This window comes from Triturus cristatus, chromosome 5_2, assembly GCF_964204655.1.
Source record: "Triturus cristatus chromosome 5_2, aTriCri1.1, whole genome shotgun sequence".
Classification (NCBI taxonomy): Eukaryota; Metazoa; Chordata; class Amphibia; order Caudata; family Salamandridae; genus Triturus; species Triturus cristatus.
The window spans coordinates 453,446,117-453,467,264 of NC_140588.1; the positions used below are offsets into that span (position 1 = coordinate 453,446,117).

General features: G+C 39.9%; 1 protein-coding gene across 5 annotated transcripts in view; it reads right to left on the minus strand.

The window, feature by feature from the left end:
* The window catches only part of HECW1 (HECT, C2 and WW domain containing E3 ubiquitin protein ligase 1), a 979,761-nt gene that overhangs the window by 639,875 nt on the left and 318,738 nt on the right, over positions 1–21,148 (minus strand). For 4 of the 5 annotated variants that reach the window (XM_085607418.1, XM_085607420.1, XM_085607416.1 and 1 more), the window contains one exon: positions 7,352–7,409. The exons of the other annotated variant lie outside the window; for it this stretch is intronic. In XM_085607418.1, coding sequence (XP_085463544.1) covers positions 7,352–7,378 — 27 coding nt within the window. In that variant the 5' untranslated portion in view covers positions 7,379–7,409. The remainder of the gene's footprint in view (positions 1–7,351; positions 7,410–21,148) is intronic. 5 annotated transcript variants of the gene reach the window in all.

Consider the following 21,148-nt stretch of genomic DNA (forward strand, 5'->3'; position numbering starts at 1 on the left):
ACATATAACTTTCCGATTCTAATTTACCGATTCGGTACGGCTCGGTATTTAAGAAACGGTAAAATTTATTTACCTACATGAGGCCCATAGAGCCAAAAGAGATAACAATAAAAGCATACTGAGAGGCATTTCTTTAAGTGTTAATAGGGTGACTAATGTAAATAGTTGCCTTTTCTGATATACTTTTAAAACCTCAAAAACACTCACCTGCCCTAAGCGCCACTCATCCATAAAACCTAAAAAATCACAACACCCTTACGTACCACCCATCCCTGAACCCTAAAAATATCTCACCACCTAAAACTCCACCCATGCCTTAGCCCTAAAAAACTCCCTCACCACTTCTAACCTATACCTATCCCAGAAACCTAAAAAACCCTCATCACCCCTACATATTCCCCATCCCTGATCTCCAAGAACCCTCACACCTCTAACCCTCACCTAAGTGTGGGATTTTGGATGTTTCTGTAAAATTATATTTTCTTAAAAATGTTTCCTTTAATCTTCGATTTTTTTTTATATTTCCTTAAAATTTTCTTTCCTTAATATTGGGTTTTCTATCATTTGGTTTTCTCCATTTTGGTTTCTCAGTTTTCAAGTTTCCATTATTTCACATACATTAATATCTTTCACCGTTTCTGCATGAGGGAATATTTTTTGATCAGTGGCGTAATGATAATTGAGGGGGGCCCCCTGCAAGTACGTGGAGGGGCCCCCTCCGGACTCTTATCAGGAGCTCCCCGGCCGAAGTGCAGTGCTGAGGGGGCCCCCTGGAGCTTGGGGGCCCCTCCGCACTGCGGGGGATGCGGGGGCCTGTGTTACGCCCCTGTTTTTGATTGCTCAGGCTTAGGAAAGAGACTCTCTTATACAAGTTCATGGGCCACAGACATCCTTGGAATTCTGTGCTTTTCCAAATCCTGCACTTACTGTACAGGAGCATCTTGGTATCACCTGGGCTAAGAGTTGCATGTAAACGTTAAGATGCAATGTGAGAGAGTAGACCCTGGGCTGTGAGGAAACTCTTCATAGAGAAGTGGATCACATGCAAGAAACTATTGCTAATAGCTGTCTTGTTGTTGTCTTGTGTTACGATCCTTGAGTGAGGACAGCTTGAAAAACTTTGCACACTGAGAAGTCAGCTTTCTTTTTCCCCTTATTGCACCAACCAACGGTTTACTCACTAAAGCAAGCTCTTCCCTGAGCTGAAGGACACTTTGGCATCATTGACTTCTAAATGGACCACGGTTCAAAGGCATTCTTGGATTAGATGTTCAGCAGCTCAGGGGTAAGTGCAGCGATGAACACTTTCATTCAGACTACACTGAGTTTGGCTCGATAGGAAGCAGGACCGGACTGGCCTATGGGGCACTCAGGCCGTGGTTGGTGGGCTAGTCTGATAGATCAGAGAGTGGACCAGTTTTTTTGGGCTGTTTGAGGGTCTGTTTTATGGTCAGCTAGGCTGGTTTTTATTTTTGATTCCTTGATATTAAAACAATCATTACCTGCCGCAAGCTCAAATCCAGGCAGTCTTCCATACCTTGGAAAACACCTACACAGCATGTCTTTACAAGTTCATAATTTCTCCAATTTTCCAACATGAGCCGCTTTTTAAATTTTCTAATTCACTAACGGGAACCGCTTTTATTTTAGTGCTCGGGCATTTTTTCTTGTCCCAGTCCAGCCATGATAGGAAGATTAGATGCCTCAATTTTGGAAGAAAGATCAGTTAATTTAATTACTGACAACAAAGATTATTTCAAACTCCTAGAAAAACTGCCTCCTAAAAATTAAGAAGCCTTCTTCTTACCCTCCTTACAGAACCTTCATTGTTCCCAATAAATCAGTTGAAAACCTTGGTGTCATTATCAGAAGTGATTCCTCATTAGACAAATATATTTATCACCCATTAAAGGAGAGCAACTCCTAAATGGAAACCTATTTGTCCTGATGAAGTCCACTCTCCAGCAAATCAAATAGGCTTTAAAAGGTACATATGTTCCTTTGGCTGTTCTTTTCATCTAATCCTTACTCAGATGACTATTTTGTCTTCAATTAACTTTTGCTGTCGCCTTCTAGTCGTTTTAGCCAAAAGCTCTATTGTTAATTGAACAGTAGCTAGTCACTTTATTTTTCACCTACAGGATTCACAAGCACCTTGCCAACCATCACTTGTATTTATCACCATAGTACCTGTGTTGTGTAACAATCAACAACATTTGAATGCTTCTTTTACCGGAGTGCATAATAATATAAATTGTTGCATATCTTTGTACATTGTTACTCTTAATTTGAGTAGTTCTTTATTAAATGTATTGATTCTTAAATTTCATTACCATTAATAGGGTAGACTGAAGACTCTACTAAACAAGAATTTCTATATTTTAAGATATTATTTGAAACTGTCGATCTGAATGTTCGAGTCCTAAGGATACAGGGCCGCCTCATTGCACATATTCATTCACCACATTATTTATTACAGTCCGGGATTGTGCCCACTCTTGTGGGTGCCTGTCTAACAGGTCAGAGGGGTGCACTTTCATTTCTTATAAAAGCAGCGGGTAACGTTGTTCTTTCAAGGCATGAAACCTGTCGCTATACAGCAAAATCTTTGTCAAGGGACTTTTACAACTGAGATGAGATGTGTGTAGACACTGTGTGAAATTGACCATTTATACACCTGTTGGTCAAAAGCCAAAGGCAAACTCAAATGTGACTCCTAATTTGGTACTTCAGGCACAGCAAGGGGCCAGTGGAGTCACTTATGCGATTATAGACAATAAGCCAAGAGAGGGAAAGTTTTTTCTGGGAGGTTTGTAAATGCAATTAACTTTTACTGAATACATTATATCAGAGAAACATTACTTTTAAAACTCTAGAATAAGTTGGGAAACAGAATGGAAAACCACATTTGACTTTCAGTGAACCATTCAAACTTACAACCCTTGGGAAATTAATAGGTTACAAGTAGCGTAATTTTAATAATTTAAGTGATTTTCCAAAAGCGTCACGCTTAACGTCACAAATCACATGGGGTGGCTCCTCCGTTGGAGCGGAGGAGAGTCGCCCCTCTTATTTGGGCCCGAGTTTAAAAATAAAATGGGAATTCATCATTATTTTATTTTTCATCCTGACATCCTCCTGTCCTGAAGGGGGGGGGGGGGGATTTGGGTGAGTGGGGGGCGGATCCGCAGCTGCAAATCACGTCACTGAAGAAAACCACTCATGGCATCACTGGTGGCATATTTGATCTCATTACCCATGCTATGTAAAAACATAATTGATGAACTCGCTGAATATATACAGTAACTTTCAGAAAAGAAATATAAACGTTAAAAAGAAGATTCAAACAGAGGTGCATATTAACAAGCCAGGCGATAAAATTATCGCCGCTTTAGCGGCAGAAAACTACCGCTAAAACGGCGATAATGGGCTTGATAATATGCTCTATTGAATTCCAATTGAAGCCCATGTTAGATGTAAAGCACATCTAACACGGGCTTCAATTGGAATTCCATAGAGCATATTATCAAGTCCATTATCGCCGTTTTAGCGGCAGTTTTCTGCCGCTAAAGCGGCGATAATTTTATCACCTGGTTTGTTAATATGCCCCATAATACGGTAATATGGAAGAGTGAAACAGCGTTAACTAGGTGAGCAGAAACTGCAAATACATAGTCGTGAGTATGTCAAGTAAGCATTATACTGGAAGCTATGTATGATAACATTCGAACGATAAGGTCTTAATACATGCAAATTCAAAGGATGTTTTGCAAGTTGTAGGGGTGAGAAGTATGAGGGAGGTGTGTTGATTATGTGTGACTTGAGCATGGTGAAACAGATGATATTCACAGCTAAAACATACTGACAATGTCTTATTACGTGGTGGGGTATGTCATATAATTTGCAGAAAAGCACACGTAATTTTTTACACTATAACATTTAGGCATTGTTTAAAGAGCCATTCAGTACAACAAATGTCATTGCTTCAATATATTTAGTACAACAAAGGTATATACACATTATTTCTTCAGACCTCATAAGTCCATCCATCTAAAATGAGCAGCAGAAATTGAAGAGACAGGCCTAAGCTAGGGGTGTGTGAGCTCTCCATGTCCCAGATCACACAAGGTCACCAGCTTTGCCTTCCAAAAGCTGATGAAGTGTTAAAAAGTCATGGGCTCTGCACCGCAGCAGAAATATTCCTGCTGCAATGTAGGGTCCCAATCATGCATCTAGCAGCCACACATGCTGCCAGCAGTGACTGGCATCGCACCTTGCCGCACTACTGTAAGAGCCAAGGCGGACTTCAGACAGCACCGAACAGAGTTGGCGTAGCTGCTGAGGGTGGCTATTTTGTTTCCTCACTGACATTCAGGGCTCAGGGCTGAGGAGCAGTAGCAGGGAAACAGCAATCCGTGCAGCCTGACGTCAAAGTCCTCAACTTTGCATTGGGTTTCATTTCACCAGTGTAAAGAAATCCCCGATTAAGAAGCTACAGCGGGGCTGTGATTGGGCCCCATTGTGCTCCTGTCGGCTACATATGAGGAAGCTCATGGATAAAACTTCACCAGAATACCATGACAGGGATAAGAGGTGGACAGTCAATGGCAATAGAGTTATTGGATAGGAAAAGAGAAATGAAAGAAAGTGACAGGGAGCCTGAGCGAGGGAGACAGAAAGAAGGAGAGAGAGAAAGAATGGAACCCATGGAGCTGATGAAAAGAAATAAGAGCATAAGAAAGAACAAAGGAAAGGTAGAAAGGGGAAAAAAGGAAGGAAACCCCCTAAGACTCAACCTTAGTGTAGGTCAGCAATAGCTCATTGACAGTACTTTATGATTTAAAAAAGAAATTATGGATGCTCCTTCAAAACCATCAGGAACCCCTTTTTAATTTTGAAACACATTCGTTAAAACATTTGCTGCAAATTACAATATTTAATTTTTTGTTTTAAAAATGCAAAACGTTCTTAGTAGATCAATCGCCCCAGCCCAGCACCAACAGCCCCCATCCTGAAAGCTTGTAGGGACGGCTGGACTCAGTGTCTTTGCTTCCTCCGTGTCTTAGAGGTATTTTTAAAGTGTGGTGTATTTTAATTTTCTGACTACTCCCTTGCATTCCACCCACTTCTAGGTTAAACATTTTGAGTACTGTTCCCTATACCCAGCAAGAACTTGCTATAAGCTGTAAGCTCCACTGAGTTACAAAGGTGGCTTATTTACAAGCAAGGGTACAGCTGTGTTTCACAGAGCGATGAAAGATGGAACGTGTGCTAAACCAGGTAATGTGCTGAATTGTCACTGATTAACCCAAATGAAGCACTGAAGTAGAGTTAAAATTATGCAATGTACACATTTTACTGTATTATAGTAACATACACATTCTCCGAAGTGAATCATTAACCCTATTTTAAATTATTGCCATGAGATATTGGAATCAAGTACTTTAATATTAAAGTCCGCAGCATCAGGCTGCATATTTGTAAGTTACCTTGCAATATAGTGAGTGTCCCTCAAACAAGAAGTACTGTCACACTGCAATGCCAGTCATGGTCTAAATTGCATGGAATAAACTTGGTGTACAATTTGCATGTCATGTGTCCTGAGGCTCCGTGCATATTAGAAATTGAATATATTTTATTTTTTATTTTTAATCGAATGGCCCTTGAACATGTATTGATTGTTTTTGAAATGCCTAATTAATAGATCCTGTGTCCTCATTCTTTGTTTTGATTTTTTGTTTCAGGGAGTAGTATCTACCCTTCACATATGCGACACACTGAGTAGGCTCAAGTCAGCAGCATATATTGGAAGCCTTTGGGTATCAATCAGAATGCAATAATATTTAATGAAGTGATATGTTGAGCTGGAATGTAAAGGAAAGTCAGATACCTGAACCTACAGGTCTGTGACTTCTCATGAGTGCCGACTTCTTGCTTAAGGTATTTCACAAAAGTTTAAGAAGTATAGTAGAAGCCTGTGCTTCTGGAGGGCATTTGTGGATCCCATTTTTGGATGAACAGATATAACACGGTTTATTTGCTTGTCTAAAAATCTGCCAAAAATGTTTTTGTTAACTTTTTTTAAAATCCATGATATACATATTTTTCCCACCGGCATACTCTTTCCCCTAATTCACAAATTTTTGGATGTTCTGATATCCTACCCACCCTGGAAAGGATTATATTTTCACCATTTTGCAGGGTTGGAAGGAATCAGAGAAAAAATGAAAATACCCAAAACATGGAAGTGTTTTGTGGTGGGCAAACTCACAGGCATTTTTTGTCCCTGGAAAACATAATCCACCCATTTCACATGCCTGAGAGTCAATTTACTTGTAAAAATTTACATTTGCCTTGCAAGTCAAATTTTTGCAAATAAATGTGTGCATAAGGCTCTTTTTTGTGTCTCCAACATGTTAGCAACAAACATAATCACTGCTACTTATTGCATCTTTATTTGATCTGAAAATCTTGATAGGTACATTTTTTGTATAATTTGATATATATTGTCAGATAATGTGCTATTTAAAAACTTTATCAAGAACTTGTCTTATTTTGTATATTAAGAATGTACCAGAATATTCGCACTGTAATCAGACCTGCTAAAATTCACAAATAACGCATTATGAAAGGGTGATACATTTAGATTTCTCTGTGTAAAGATATCTAAATTCCTGAATTGTAGTGTTCATCTCCATTGACTTGTGGCATACAGCTGTGCATCAAACAATTGTGATCTATAAAAAATTAACACAATGTTGTCATATTAAACTGGATAACTCTCAAATAACAATTCTTTCCACTTTTTAAGGATTTTAAAAATGTTTCTGATTTTACCTTGTTTCTTTCATAGAAACACTCTTTTTGCTTTGAAGGCCTGAAACAGGTTGTTACATACTGAAAATGTGAACTTAGGTCTGTGGGTATTATTTACCATGATGTGTACGTCTGATTGCAGATCCATTGTAACACCATGATTTTCACAAAAGCCAAGAAGCCTCTTGGTCTTAATCGTTTATGTGCTCCAACTTGAGGGTGCACTCACATCCACTCTATGTGACTTCATAATGTCATTTTGAATACAGGTAACATATTACTTCAATAAGTAAACAACATCTGATTGTTTAACAGCAAAATATTCAGTCAATGAAAATGAGCACAAGAGACCCACAGTATGGTCATTCATCTCCGGCGCCATCTTTTAATTAATTTCAATGTAAATTGTGAGAATGTGCAGCAGGGATCAGGGCTGCAACATGTTACGTGAGTTGTGATGCATTCCATTATGAATGGCGGTGACTGTCTAATGGAATGGTATGGATGGTTCTTATAATCAGAAAAACACACTGACCTTAACACTACACAGGTGCAGCAGCATAATGACCCGCCAATTGCAAGCACATCAATTCCTGGGGAAAAGTTCAATGAGATTAACTCAGTATGTTTCCCAAAACCAACATCAAAGACATGACATATTTCACAGTATATTTTATATTAAATAAAAAACATATACACAACACAAACATTGAAAGTTAAAATAAAATTCCATAACAGTTTTAATTTCACTCTGGGATTGGATTTGTGGGGGGTATCATTTGTGCCTTGGAATAATGGGCACTATAATTCAAAATTGTGCTTTGTTTTGTTTCCAATTTTTGAGTTCAATGAACACATTTAGAACCGTGGATCACTCACTAATATTTAGTGACAAAGACAGTGTAGTGGAAAGCTGTATTCCACCACTTGTACATCACACCAGAACAGGATGTCTTTCAGAGTTCTTAGTATATGAGTGGTGAGTTTTTGAGTAAGATATCAATCTCATAAAGACATGAAATTCAGTATTGCTCGGATTCTACTTGAACAAAGACAACATGTATATTTTAACTTAAACAAAAACAAATAAGACAATGCAAACATGGAAAATAAAAACATCAATTTGAAGTTTGGATTTCTGGATGTCATGTCTCTTGACTCCTGGGTCCTGGAAAAATAAATACTGTTGCAAGGATTCTGCTGCATGTTTTACTCCAATATTTTGGAAAGGAACTGAACATATAGAGAATTTTGTCTCACTCTCTATCAACAACAAGGTTGTGCCAAGCCGTTTCTAATTAAACATTGCGTATGGTCTTCTGTGTTGCTATAGAATTTATCTTAACATGAAAGCCTTGTGACTCTTCCCATACAAAACAATACCCAATGTCTTTTCTTCCACCACACCCCAACTCCCATTGAGCTTCCTCTTACTCAGAATACAAAATAGACATTGGATCTTCCACCTTCCTGTCCTTCCATCAATGTTTCACAAATTGAAACTACCAACCACAATTCTTAATCACTTATATCCCTCCAAACACAAAAAACATGTTTTTTCTGGGCTGTGATTGGAATTAATGATACCATACTTGTGTCCTCATGTTCCACCTGATGACCCTTGGTCCTGGAGCTACTGATAAGAAAGAAGGGTGCCATGCGACCTTCCAGGGTTGGCACTAGTGGAAGCAGATTAGTTGATAGTGATAAACCAGTTTCCATCTCTTCAGTGCACGATATATTTTTTAAAGTTCTTAGTAAATTCTACTACTTAGGTAGAAAGCCCATGCACAGATGAAACTTGCTGCAGTCTGTATTCTATTTCATCATAAATAAATATTATTTTCTGGTAGAAAAGACCCATCAACCAGCAAATGACCACCATGAGCTGGTGTAAATGGGAATATCTTCAATAAGTTTAATCGACCAGTCCATCTGCTCATCTACCTACCTATGCACTCATTCATCCTTCCATCCATCAATGAATCCATCATCTACCCATCCATCCATCAGTGAATCCATCCATCCATCATCATATCACTAATCAACAAATTAAGTACTGCTGAGAGCTTTCACCAATGACAAATTTCAATACCACAGCACAAAAGTATTGTGATAGATCACTGAATGCCTTAATACAAGAAGTAACCTTAACTTTACCATATCTATATATACATATATGTATATATGCACACACACATTTTTGCGGATTTTCTAGGATTTTCTGAGTGTAAAATCTGAACCTAACTATAACATCCCTGTAACCTTTGTTTTTTTAGTGAATTTCTAAGGTTTTTTTAAACTCTATTTCCTAACTATAACGTCCCTGTAACCTCTGTTGTTTTAGTGAATTACCACGTTTTTTTAAATTCTATTTCATATCTATACCGTCCCTGTAACATTTTGTTTTTTGAGTGGGTCTGTGGGTTGGAGTGTGAATCTGTTAGTGGGTCTTTGAGTGAGTGTGAGAGTTTCTGCGAGTGGGTCTGTGAGTGTCTTTGTGGGTCTGTGAGTGGATGTGTGAGTGGCTCTGTTAGTGGGTGTTGGAGTGTCTGTGTGGTCCTGTGAGTGGGAGTGTAAGTGTCTGTGTGGGTCTGTGAGTGTGTGTGTGAGTGGGTATGTGAGTGCGTGTGAGATGGGGTCTGTGAGTGGGTGTGTGAGTGTCTGTGTGGGTCTGTGAGTGTGTGTGTCTGTGAGTGGTTGTGTGAGTCGGTGAGTATGTGGGTGGGTGAGTGTCTGTAAGTGGGTCTGTGAGTAGGGGTATGTGTGGGTCTGTGAGTGTCTATGTGGGTCTGTGTGTGGGTGTATGAGTGTGTGAATAGGTCTGTGAGTGGGTTTGGAGTATCTGTGTGGGTCTGTAAATGGGTGTCTGAGTGTCTGTGTGTATTGTTTTAAAATTTATGTCTGGATTTGCGGATCCAATGCAATTTTACCCAGGGGCCATGCTGAGTGCCGCAGGGGATCTGAAGAGCTGTGCACGAGACAAAAAAACATTTTGGGGCATTTTCTTGCCCATTGGGGTTCCTCACAGACCCCTATATTACACCCATGAGGTTAGGGCATCACTACCCAGACCCCTTCTATTACATTTCATTTACGTTTTCACAACCGGGACCATTCCTCGATATAAAAAATGGTGACCGGTGAATCTGTGGAGAGGCACATGTGACAAAAAAAAAATTGGGGGGCATTTTCTTGCCCATCAGAGTTCCCTCACAGACCCCTATATTGCACTCATGGATCAGAGTACCTCTACCCTGACCTCTTCTATTGCATTTCAGTTCAATGTTCACACTCTGGGACCATTCCTCAATATATAAAATGACGGCTGTAACTTTCAAGTCAGGTTGAAGCCAGCCAATCAGAGCCTTGTTTTTCCTCTGGTTCCGTGGATCCTCTGCGAGTGGATCTGTGATAGATCTGCATCTCTAGATATCTATATTTCTTTTTTCTTTAATAACTTAAAAACTACTGAAGGGATTCACACCAAATAACAAAAAGAGATCTTTCTGGACCAAGATCTAGCTTTTTGCAAAATTTGGTGTAATTCCAATCAGCGGTTTGGTCAGTAGTTGTGTTTTAAAAAATGCAAAATCAAAATAGACATTGCATGGGGATAAAATGTTTTGGGACCCCTCCTATTTCTCGCCCCCCCCCCTTGATGATTCACCACAAAACTTTCCAGACAGCAGCTAAAGTAAGTGGAAAACTATTTTTCGAAATTTCGTGAACATTCATCAAATGGCAACAAAGTTATTAGCAAAACCAAAAATGCTTCGTCTATAGGAAAAGTTGGTCCTAACTATAACTACCTACTGGCTATCGTCAGAAGATTATATGTATATATATATATATATATATACTCTGGACTAGGACTAGGACTCCGGGCACTTTACTACTGCTAACCGGTGCTAAAGTGCATGTGCTCTCCACTTTAAACATGGTAACAATGGCTTATTCCCAATTGGCATATTTCATTTACTTATAAGTCCCTAGTAAAGTGCACTACATGTGCCCAGGGTCTGTAAATTAAATGCTACTAGAGGGCTTGCAGCACTGATTGTGCCACCGATTTCAGTAGCCCTTTAACCCAGTAGCTCAGAGCCTTAGAGTGCAATTCTGAACTACCATGTCGACCTGGCAAACAGTGTGTTTAAAACGTAGGACATATACTTTTCAGTTTTACATGTCCTAGTAGTGAAAAACTCTTAAATTCATTTTTCACTACTGCAAGTCTTACCTCTCTCTTAAGTTAACATTGGCATAACTTATTACATCCTATAAGTGTAATTTTCAATTCAGAAGAGAAGGGACCCGCAAGTATGGTGCCTCTGGAATCACATATTAAAATCCCAACTTATGGGGAAGTTAGGTTTTAAATTTTAATTCTGAAAATGACACATTTAGAAAATTTGCATTTTCTTACTTAAACAATTTGGTGCCTTTTGCTTGTCTGTGGATACACATCTGGAGTGGGTGACAGCGGGGATTTGTGCACTTCCTCTAGATGGTCCCACACACTAAGGGACCTTAAGTGTGACTGATGGACCATCCACATCTTGATGGGCCATCCTGAGCATGATGGGAGGGAGGAGCTCACACACCTGAATAGGCTATGTCCTGTCCCCACACAAAGGGCACATAGCCCCCTGTAGTGAGGCTGGAACCAAGGCAGAAGGGGGAGGGACCCTGTGCACTTCAAAGACCTCTCTTTGAAGTCTACCCCACTTCAAAGGCTCAACTGGGCATAATTATTGGACATCTGACACCACCAACTCCGTACACGTCTGGACCTGTGGATACTCTGCCAGGAAGAAGGACTGCAGTGCTGCTGAATGGAATGTCACTCTGCTGGACTCCTGTTCTGCTGTGCTGACCTGTTGCCTTCTGCCCTCCTTGCCTGGGAGTGAGAAGGACTGGGCCTGCATCTCTTCAACCAAGAACCAAAGTGACTCCAACGGCTTGCAGACTTGCCTCCTGTTTGAAGTCTCAGGGACATCAACAACTTCCAACCCATCCGCCTACATCACCTGGACTCTGCCATCTGACAGTCTTGCCCTACTAAGTGGTGCCAATACAGTCCTGAGCCCTTGGGAATGGGTCTAAAGTGCGGAAATTGCCATACTCCATGCATCGCTGTCATTTCACCACTCGGAACCGGTGCATCTCCATCAATGCCGAGGTATCGCCGCTCCTGCAAAGATCAAGTACTTCACATCTATGTTTATGCTGATGAATCACCGCTGCTGTGAGTATAGAGGACATCGCATCTCTGTCGATGCCAATGCACCGCTGTTGCTGTGAGGATCGAGGACATCCCATCGCTGATGGCGCGGCACATTGCATCCATTCCCGATTCATCTCCAGCTTTGTGTGGCTCAGAGCTGATGCATCACCTTCATCCTGAGGCTCAATGCATCATCTCCTTTGCTCTTTCTATCTCATCCTCGACTTCGATGCAACCGGTAACCAAATTACTGTTTCAGTGGGCCATGGCCGGTCCCTGTATATGACCCGAGCTCCATCATGGTGTGCCTGAACTTTTGGATATCACCTGGTCTAGTGCAACCAGATAGTCCCAGTTGGCGCTTTATGCCATTAGGCACCACATTTCAGTTTATTCTTTATAAATTCATACCTCTGCTTATACTTATTGGATGTTTTTCATTTTGGTCTTGTTTTGTCCTATAAATTAAGGTCTATTTTTCTAACCGGGTGTGGTATCTTTTTGTGTGGTGGAGTGGAGTGTTATTAAGTTGAGTGTGTTAGAATATAGCGGAGGATAATGTTATTAAGTGTACTGGGTAAGAATAAAGTGGAATCAGGTATACTAGAGTGGCGTACACTGGAATGGCATACAGCGAACTGACGTAGAGTGGTGTCGCATACAGTGGAGTGCTGTACACTGAAGTCAAATACAGTAGAGTGGCATATATTGCCATGGCATAGAGTGTAGTGGCGTACAGTGCAGTGGTATACAGTGGAGCGTTGTATAGTGCAGGGGCATATATTAGAATATCATATGATAAAGTAGCGTATAGTTGAGTGGGGTACAGTGGAATGTCGTACAGTGAAGTGGCATGAACTGGAATAGCGTACATTGGAATGGGGTGCAGTGGAGTGCTATACAGTGGAGTCGCGTACAGTTGAGTAATGTACAGTGGATTTACGTAAATTTGTGTTGTACAGTGTAGTGTTGTAAAGTACATTGCGTAAAGTGGAGTGGCTTATCTTGAAGTGCCATACAGTGCAGTGGGGCAGAGCAGAATAGAGTACACTACAGTGGTGTACAGTGTAATAGGGTACAGTGCAATGGCATACACTGGAGTAGCCAAAAGTGAAGTGCCTTACGGTGGGGTAGAGTACAATTAAGTAGTGTTTAATTTAATAAAGTATAGTTTACTGGTGTTAAGTCTTGAGACGTACATTGAAGTTTCTTATAGTGGAGTAGCTTACAGTAGAGTGTCGCACAGTTCAATAGGGTTCATTATAGAATCGTACAGTCTCGTGACATAGTGGAGTGATGCAGAATGCAATTTTGTAAAGTAAAATAGCATACAGTACATTGTGGTACACTGCAGTGGTGTATGTTGCATTTTTGAAGAACTGAGTGCCGTAGAGTGGAGTAGCATACACTGGAATAGTGTACACTCCAGTAGCGTATCATAAAGTGGGGCATAGAGGAATAGCATTAAGTGGAATAGCGTAAAGTGAAGTTGTGTACAGTGAAATAGCATACAGTTGCAAGAGATACAATGTAGGGTAGACCAATAAACTGGCATATACGAAAGTGTAAGAGAATAGAGTAGTAAACAGTATAATAAGGTAGAGTATAGTGGTGTACACTGAGGTGGCAGGCAATGGAGCTGGGTGGAGTAGAGTGGAGTAACATACAGTGGATTATCATAGAATTTATTGCCGTATATTGGAGTGTTGTAAAGTGGAGTGGCATACAGTAAATAGTGTAGAATGCAGTGGCATAAAGTCAACTCTTATACACTAGAGTTGTGTAAAGTGGAGTGAGTAATTAAAATGAAAGGTACCATTAAATTATGTTAAAACATGTGAATGTTATATTTGAAAAATATGAATTTTATTATCTAAATGTTATTTTTCTGGCTGTATATATAAATAGTGTAAGTAATTGTAAACGTATACAATGTATATAAAGTAGTTACATATTGTGCTATGGTATACTGTGCTAAGTTCATGGTATACCACAGTACATGGGGCTTAGAACTGGTGATGTGATTGGTTGATGGTTGTGTTTACCAAAGTTAAAAATTAGCTATGTTGTTTTTATGACAAAATTGCATTATTGTATGGTCAGCATTTGGCTGACTTCTGTGTTAGGGTGTTACATATAGTTAATTATTACATTTTATTATTGTTATCAACTGTGGTGTCTATGCATCATTTCTCAGTGCACTTGTAAACATCCTGTTTCTCTTACCAATTCACTATCTGACCATTCAACTTGGAAAGAGAAATTTAAAAATGTATTTTCTGGCAAAATTGGCTTGATTAAAAATGTTTGCCACACCATCAAGATTAAAGAAGGTGCGCAACCAGTCAAACATAGACTACGCAATGTCCCTCACAGTATTAGAAGTGAACTGTCTGCAATGTTAAACAACATGCAGAAGGATGGCATTATAGAGAAAGTAGATGCCACTCTATGGCTTTCTCCGATCGTTTTGGCCAAAAAGAAAAATGGCGAACTTCGTCTATGCATTGACTTGCGCTCCATCAACAACGCAATTTGTGTAGAAAACTTTCCATTACCCCGCATTGAGGACCTAATCACTGCTGTCGGCCAATCCAAATGGTTTTCCAAACTGGATTTACGAGCGGCGTACCATCAGGTGGAACTGGATGTGTCTTCTAGGCATTTCACAGCTTTCGTTACACCTGATGGTACCTTCCAGTTTCGTAGGATGCCATTTGGCTTGGCGTCAGCTGCTTCTGTGTTTCAGAAAGTCATGAGTAATCTATTTAAAGATATCTCTAATGTAGTTGTGTTTCAAGATGACATTTTGGTGCACACTGTTTCAAAAGAAGAACACAACGTTGTGCTTGAAAAAGTACTCACCGTTTTGCAAAACAATCATGTTACTGTCAGAGAAGATAAATGCATTTTTCTAGTAAATGAGATTGAATACTTAGGACATGTCCTTTCCAAAGATGGTGTTAAACCTAAACCCAGTATTGTGGATGGTATCGTCAATGCACCTCACCCAACTGACAAAGATCAACTTCGATCGTTCATTGGGCTTTGCGAATTTTACTCCAAGTTCATAAAGAACTTTGCAAGTCTCACTGAATGTTTCAGAAGTCTTTTAAAGAAAAACTCTGATTTCATATAGACTGCCACTTGTCAAGACCATTTTCAGCACATCAAAGAGAGCATCCTTTCTGCACCTTCTCTTCAAGCATACGTGGAAGGGTGTGATACATTTGTTACTGTGGATGCCAGTTCTTATGGCATGGGTGCTGTTTTATCGCAAATGTCTGGCAACAATGAGCTTACAATTGGTTTTTCATCCAGACGCATGAAAGATGTTGAACTGAGGTATTCAGTTATTGAGAAAGAACTGCTTGCTTGTGTATGGGGAATTGAGAAGTTTAAACCATACTTATGGGGGAGAAAATTTTGTTTGAGAACCGATCACAAACCTTTAGTGGATATCCTTTCTGGCAACAAAATCAAAAAAGCAACCGGTAGGTTAGTCAGGTTATCCACCAAGCTTTTAGAATTCTATTTTATTGTACAATACATAGCTGGAGGAAAAAACATTAAGGCTGACTTTTTATCCAGACATCCTGTGCAGGTGGACAGGTCTAATGCTTCAGAAGATGAAATTGAAGAATGTATTATTGCTAGCATTGACAACACCGTAATCTGTTCTGACATGGTAGAGTGGCATAAAGCATTAGAAAGTGATTCATTACGTAAACAAGTTATGGAATTTGTAGTGAAAGGTTGGCCTAAGGAAAGATCTTTTGAACCTGAGTTACAACCATTTTTTAAGGTTATCTCTTGAAGGTAATCTTTTAGTTAGAGAAGGTAAATTGATCCCTCCATCTTGTTTTCGACAAAGAATCCTAGAAACGGCACATTCAGGTCACTTGGGTATGACTGCTACCAAGCGCAGAGTTCGTAATGATTTTTGGTGGCCGTCTGTTGATCGAGATGTGGAAGCACTTGTTTTTAACCCCTTGAGTGCCCCGCCCTTTCCACGCCCTGTGCCGGGCGTTTCATTAGCGGGCGGGGCTCATGACGAGATAGTCTCGTCATGGGCACAGCGCAACCGCGGCCCATGACGAGACCATCTCGTCATGGGCACTCAAGAGGTTAATTGTACACAGTGTTTATACAGTGACAAACATTTGGTCACAAATTCTCCATCTCCCAAACCTTCAATTTCTCCCAACAGAGTGTGGCAAAAGGTCGCAGTAGACTTTCTTTGAACATTTCATGTACTACCCAATTGTATGAAATATTTCATAGTTTTAATCGATCATTTATCCAGGTGGGTAGAGGTCAGAGGTGTTTCTGAACCAAATACCAAGTCTGTCATTCGATTTCTTCAATTCAGCAGAGAGGGCACACCTGAGGAATTACTTACTGATAATGGGGTTCAGTTTACTTCACAACTCATGCAAGATTTTTTGACAAAGATGGGCATCAAGCATTTATGCACTCCTTTGTACTTTCCTCAGGCGAATGGCAAAGTTGAAAGATTCAATAGGGTTCTAGTTGAATGCATTCAGAGTGCCATCAAAGCTAAAGTAGATTGTGAGTCTGCTATTAGAGACGTAGTATGGGCATATAGGACTACTCCTCACTCTGTATCTGGTTGTGTTCCTTTTGAGTTGATGAGAGGGAGGAAAGTGGTATCTACGCTCAATCCATTTTGGAAGCTGAATTGCTTGAATAAGTGTGATGTTACAGAGAATTCGTTCATTGCTAAAAATCGTAGTGATGAAGATAGTGTTAGGAGATGTGATAAATTCTCCGTGCCTGTCTCCAAGAAAGAAGTCAATTTTGTTGTTGGTGACCTGGTTCGTGTCAAGGACCCTCTGCTGTTACAACAAGGTAAATCTAAATTCAGGGATCCTGCACGTATAATCATAATTAAAGGTAACAGTGCAAAATTAGAGAATGGTCAATGGTGGAATTTTGGTCGTTTGGCCAGAATCAATCCTGTTTATAATCCAGTGGTAAATTTTGATGAGAGTTCTCCTGAGGTCAGAAGGAGTTCAAGAATTAGGAGGATTCCAAGTAGGTATGTCCAATAAGGATTTTTGTTTACAGCTTTGTCATATGTGTAATCTTCCTTTTTCTGTTAAAAGGAGGGAGATATGTGGTGTCTATGCATCATTTCTCAGTGCACTTATTTTACATATAAATGTTAGAATGTTACATTGTACTTTTCTAAAGTATTCTATGTTTTACATGTTTGGAATGTTTGGGTTAGAGGATGGAATTGCTTCTCTAGCAGTTGTAGCAGCCACCTTGAGCCCTCTTCACCTGTATCCTTGCCTATCCTTGTGGCTGCAATTAATCTACTGAAAGAGCGAAGACTCCTGGTCTATTTGAATTCCTACACAACTTTATTGAAGAGAACACTTCATCAACCTATTACCACATTCATGAAGTATTAATAGGTGAACGTTTTTGTTTTGAAAATTGTATATATTATCGACCTATGGATTTTTAAAAATTCTATGCCATAATAAATTTGCACCCGTTTCAGAAATTTTAGCAGACTTCTCCCACTGGTTTAATTCCGGAAGAAATAACATTTTTGGATGGTTGGCTGAAGGGGGTGTAAGGGAAAAATAGGGGTCCCAAAACCATAAACCAAATATATTTAACATGCACTTTTACATTTTGCATTGCACAAAAACCAGGAGTCGTATTTTGTTTAAAATCGGCTGGATTAAATATTATGGTGTTCACATGTTTATTTTGTGTAGTGCAGTTAAGTAATGTATTAATCTTATAAGTTTTAATGTATTTAAAGTTAGTAATATTTGTTATTGCTTTATTTTTGTGAGAATTTCGTGGTGCTTCCTCCAGACATAGTTATCACAAGTCATTAGCTGATTAGGTAATCATTGGCTTTACAAAATTTAAAGGCAGACAATGTTGTTTTAGGTACACTTTCCCCGTGCTGTGCGTTACTCCTTCCAATGCAGGCAAGCATTAGGTTTATTATTTTTGCCCTAACTATTACCTCTTTACAAATGTGGTAATAGGTAGCACAAGAAATTTGTACATTTCTAGATATTTGTTTTAAAAGCTATTGAGTAGTACAGGAGTACTGTGATACCAAAATATGTTTTCTGTGGTTAACATTTTGGTTTATTAATTTTTCTATATTTTTAAACCAGTCTACAGTGAACTGCGTTTTTTTTTAAGTAAAGCGCTCATTGTTACTAAGTAACACACTCCTTAATACACATATGTGCATATTTCAATATGTAAAAATTTGAAGAAATTCTTAAGCACATTATATTATTAAAATACAGTGTCTTATATGGTATTTCTAATTATTTTTATATATACATATCAACTTACAAATATTTTTCCATACCTACTTTACTAAAGTGGTAATAGGTATGGTTTGGGAAAAAATACCAAACATAATACTTCGAATAGCATACCAGATAACTCGAGATGAAAACAAGATAGCTGCCTTTAACTTTTGCAAAGGCAGCCATTAGCCAATCCGCGGCCACAGATATACTTAAATTAAAAACACTTAAAAGTTATGTAATACTTACCCTACTTGCAAAGTAATTACAAATGTCAGAAATAATCTTACAGATGAGATTATATACCACATTACCCTTAACACTATGGGCCTAATTACGATGTCAGTCTGTGCACCTCCGACCGCTCGTTGGTAGGTTTACATTCTGACTGCCTAATTATAATGTCGGCGGTCAGAGTGCAAACTAGCCAGGGAAACCAGCTGGGTTCCGACAGGATCAAGGAGCCCTTCGGCCAGTCGTAAGCCACACAGAATGCCTTCAGGGCGGCATTTCCGTCGTCGGGATTATGATGTTGGTTTCCCACAGCCGTCCCATGTCGGCCTTTCTGACATGGAACGGCTATCAGCGAGAGACTTTGGGGACCCCAGCAGAGTCCCCTTCTCCCCAGGCCCTACGGTTGTGGCCGTGAGGTGCCTGCCACACGGTGTAGGGATGTGAAAAGACTTTCATTTTGCCATGGGAGCTTGTGCTGAGGGCAGTTTCAGACCACCGCACAAGCTTTCATTGTAAAATGGAAGTTTGCGACTGCACCATGTGCAGTCACATCCTAATTGTGGTTTCAAGACCACCAACCGGAGGTCAGTCGGTTCCGCATCCGCTGCAATGTCGGTCAGAGGGAACTACGACCAACATTGACATGAGCCCCTATGTATGAAAGAGAAGTCTATGAATGAATTATTATTTATTGGTTTGGGCATGTGTTGTGCTTTTAGATGTTGATATGTAGTGATATATATAAAGTAAGGTCATAAGCATTGCATTTGGTGTTTAAGTCATGGTTTGCGTGGCTGCTGTACGAATAGTGATTCTAGTCTAAACCTGAAATTTTCAGTGGTTTTTAACTTTTAATATATATCCACAAGTGCCCTTTAACTGTATTTTTTCTGTCAATTTCGGAGGTTTTTTAAATCTTAAAATCAAAACTAACCATAACTGCACTCTGGGTTTTTTCGGTAATTTTGGGGGATTCACTACATCCAACAGTTTTCCACCCTACTGCTGGTGGCCAATCACCGCTGCAAACAATTTTTGAGCTATAAAGCTGGCCCATGGTTGAGGTCCCCAAACATGAAGATTGCATCAGATTAGTGGCCCCAAGCCACGATTTGCATGTATCAGGGTCATGGACCCGGCACCAAGATCCATGAAACCTGCAGCAAAATAAGCTGTTTAAAATTATTTATTCCCAGGGGGTCCTTTTCGGGTCCCGCCGCATAGCTATATAGTTCAAGGTGGAGGTACCCTGTCCCTTGTGCTGTTTCAATGTTTATTCAAGGATGCTTGTACCGAGTCCCCACTTTCTTTAAAGGGGGGCCTACAATAAAGAATGAACCCCCAAAATGCATACACAAATTGTCTAATGATATTAGAAATGGACCATAGTGGACATTCAAATGATATGTATCCCTCCGAAATTTGGAACACCACTAGGATCTAATGGATGTAATGATGTGAATTACCATAGTGAATTTTCTCTTTGATACGATATGAAACATTGCACTGGATTTTTGTTTAATTCATGGAATTTAAATAAAAATGCGCCTGAAACCATATAACTGCACAGCAGCCATGTTTGCTATCCAATTATTGTAAAACACAAAAAGTAGGGATAATTGATAACAGCCATGCTATCAGATTCCAATCTATGCACGAGCAACAAAAACTCTTAAAAATAAAGCGTATTAGGTTCTTTCTAAAATACCATACCAATATTGCCATGGTAAAAGGTAAAAAGTCAACTCAATATCTGGGTAATTTAAGAATAAATTGCATCCTGTGCCACTGTATAACCCTTCCAGTCAAGAAATAGTGGTACCACCTTTTCAAAAAAAGGTGACTCAATAAACATGTAAAACTCGAGGTCTAACAGTCCATGCCCATTAAAAGTGTGTTTAACGTAAATCTTACCTGAATGAGGAGTGAGGAGAAACAGGCATGCTTCCCACTGAGTCCTCCCTGATACCGACTGACATAGTATCAATAACCGTGAACCAATAGTCATACTTTCTGATAAGATTTACAGAATCTGAGCACTCAAACCATAAGAAACAACATAATGTTGGCAGCAGCCCATTTATGGATGTCTTTATCCACATCACCGCACAGAAATATTTAAATACATGGGGACATATTTACAAGGAGTTAACGCCACCAGAAGGTCACTTTTTGCGACGTTCCGGTGGTGCTAAGTCTTTGCCTTATTTACAACGTGGCTTATCCCCGCCTTGTAAATAGTGACCCTATTCATGCAGGACTTAGCATGAACGGGGCATGCAATAGGTGTTGCATTGGATGTTCTGCCACAACACCCATTGGCTTTTGATGCTGCCCCATATTTACAAGGTATGGGGCAACACCAATAATCTCACCAGGGAATATCTGGCCTTAACCCCTTCGGCGCTCATGACGGAACGGTTCCGTCATGAGCGTCGGTTGGGCTGTGCTCATGACGGAACCGTTCCGTCATGAGCCCGCCCGCGCAACGAACCTTCAGCGTGGCGCGGGAATCCGCGCCGCGCTGCAGGGGTTAAGCATGTGATCTACTCGT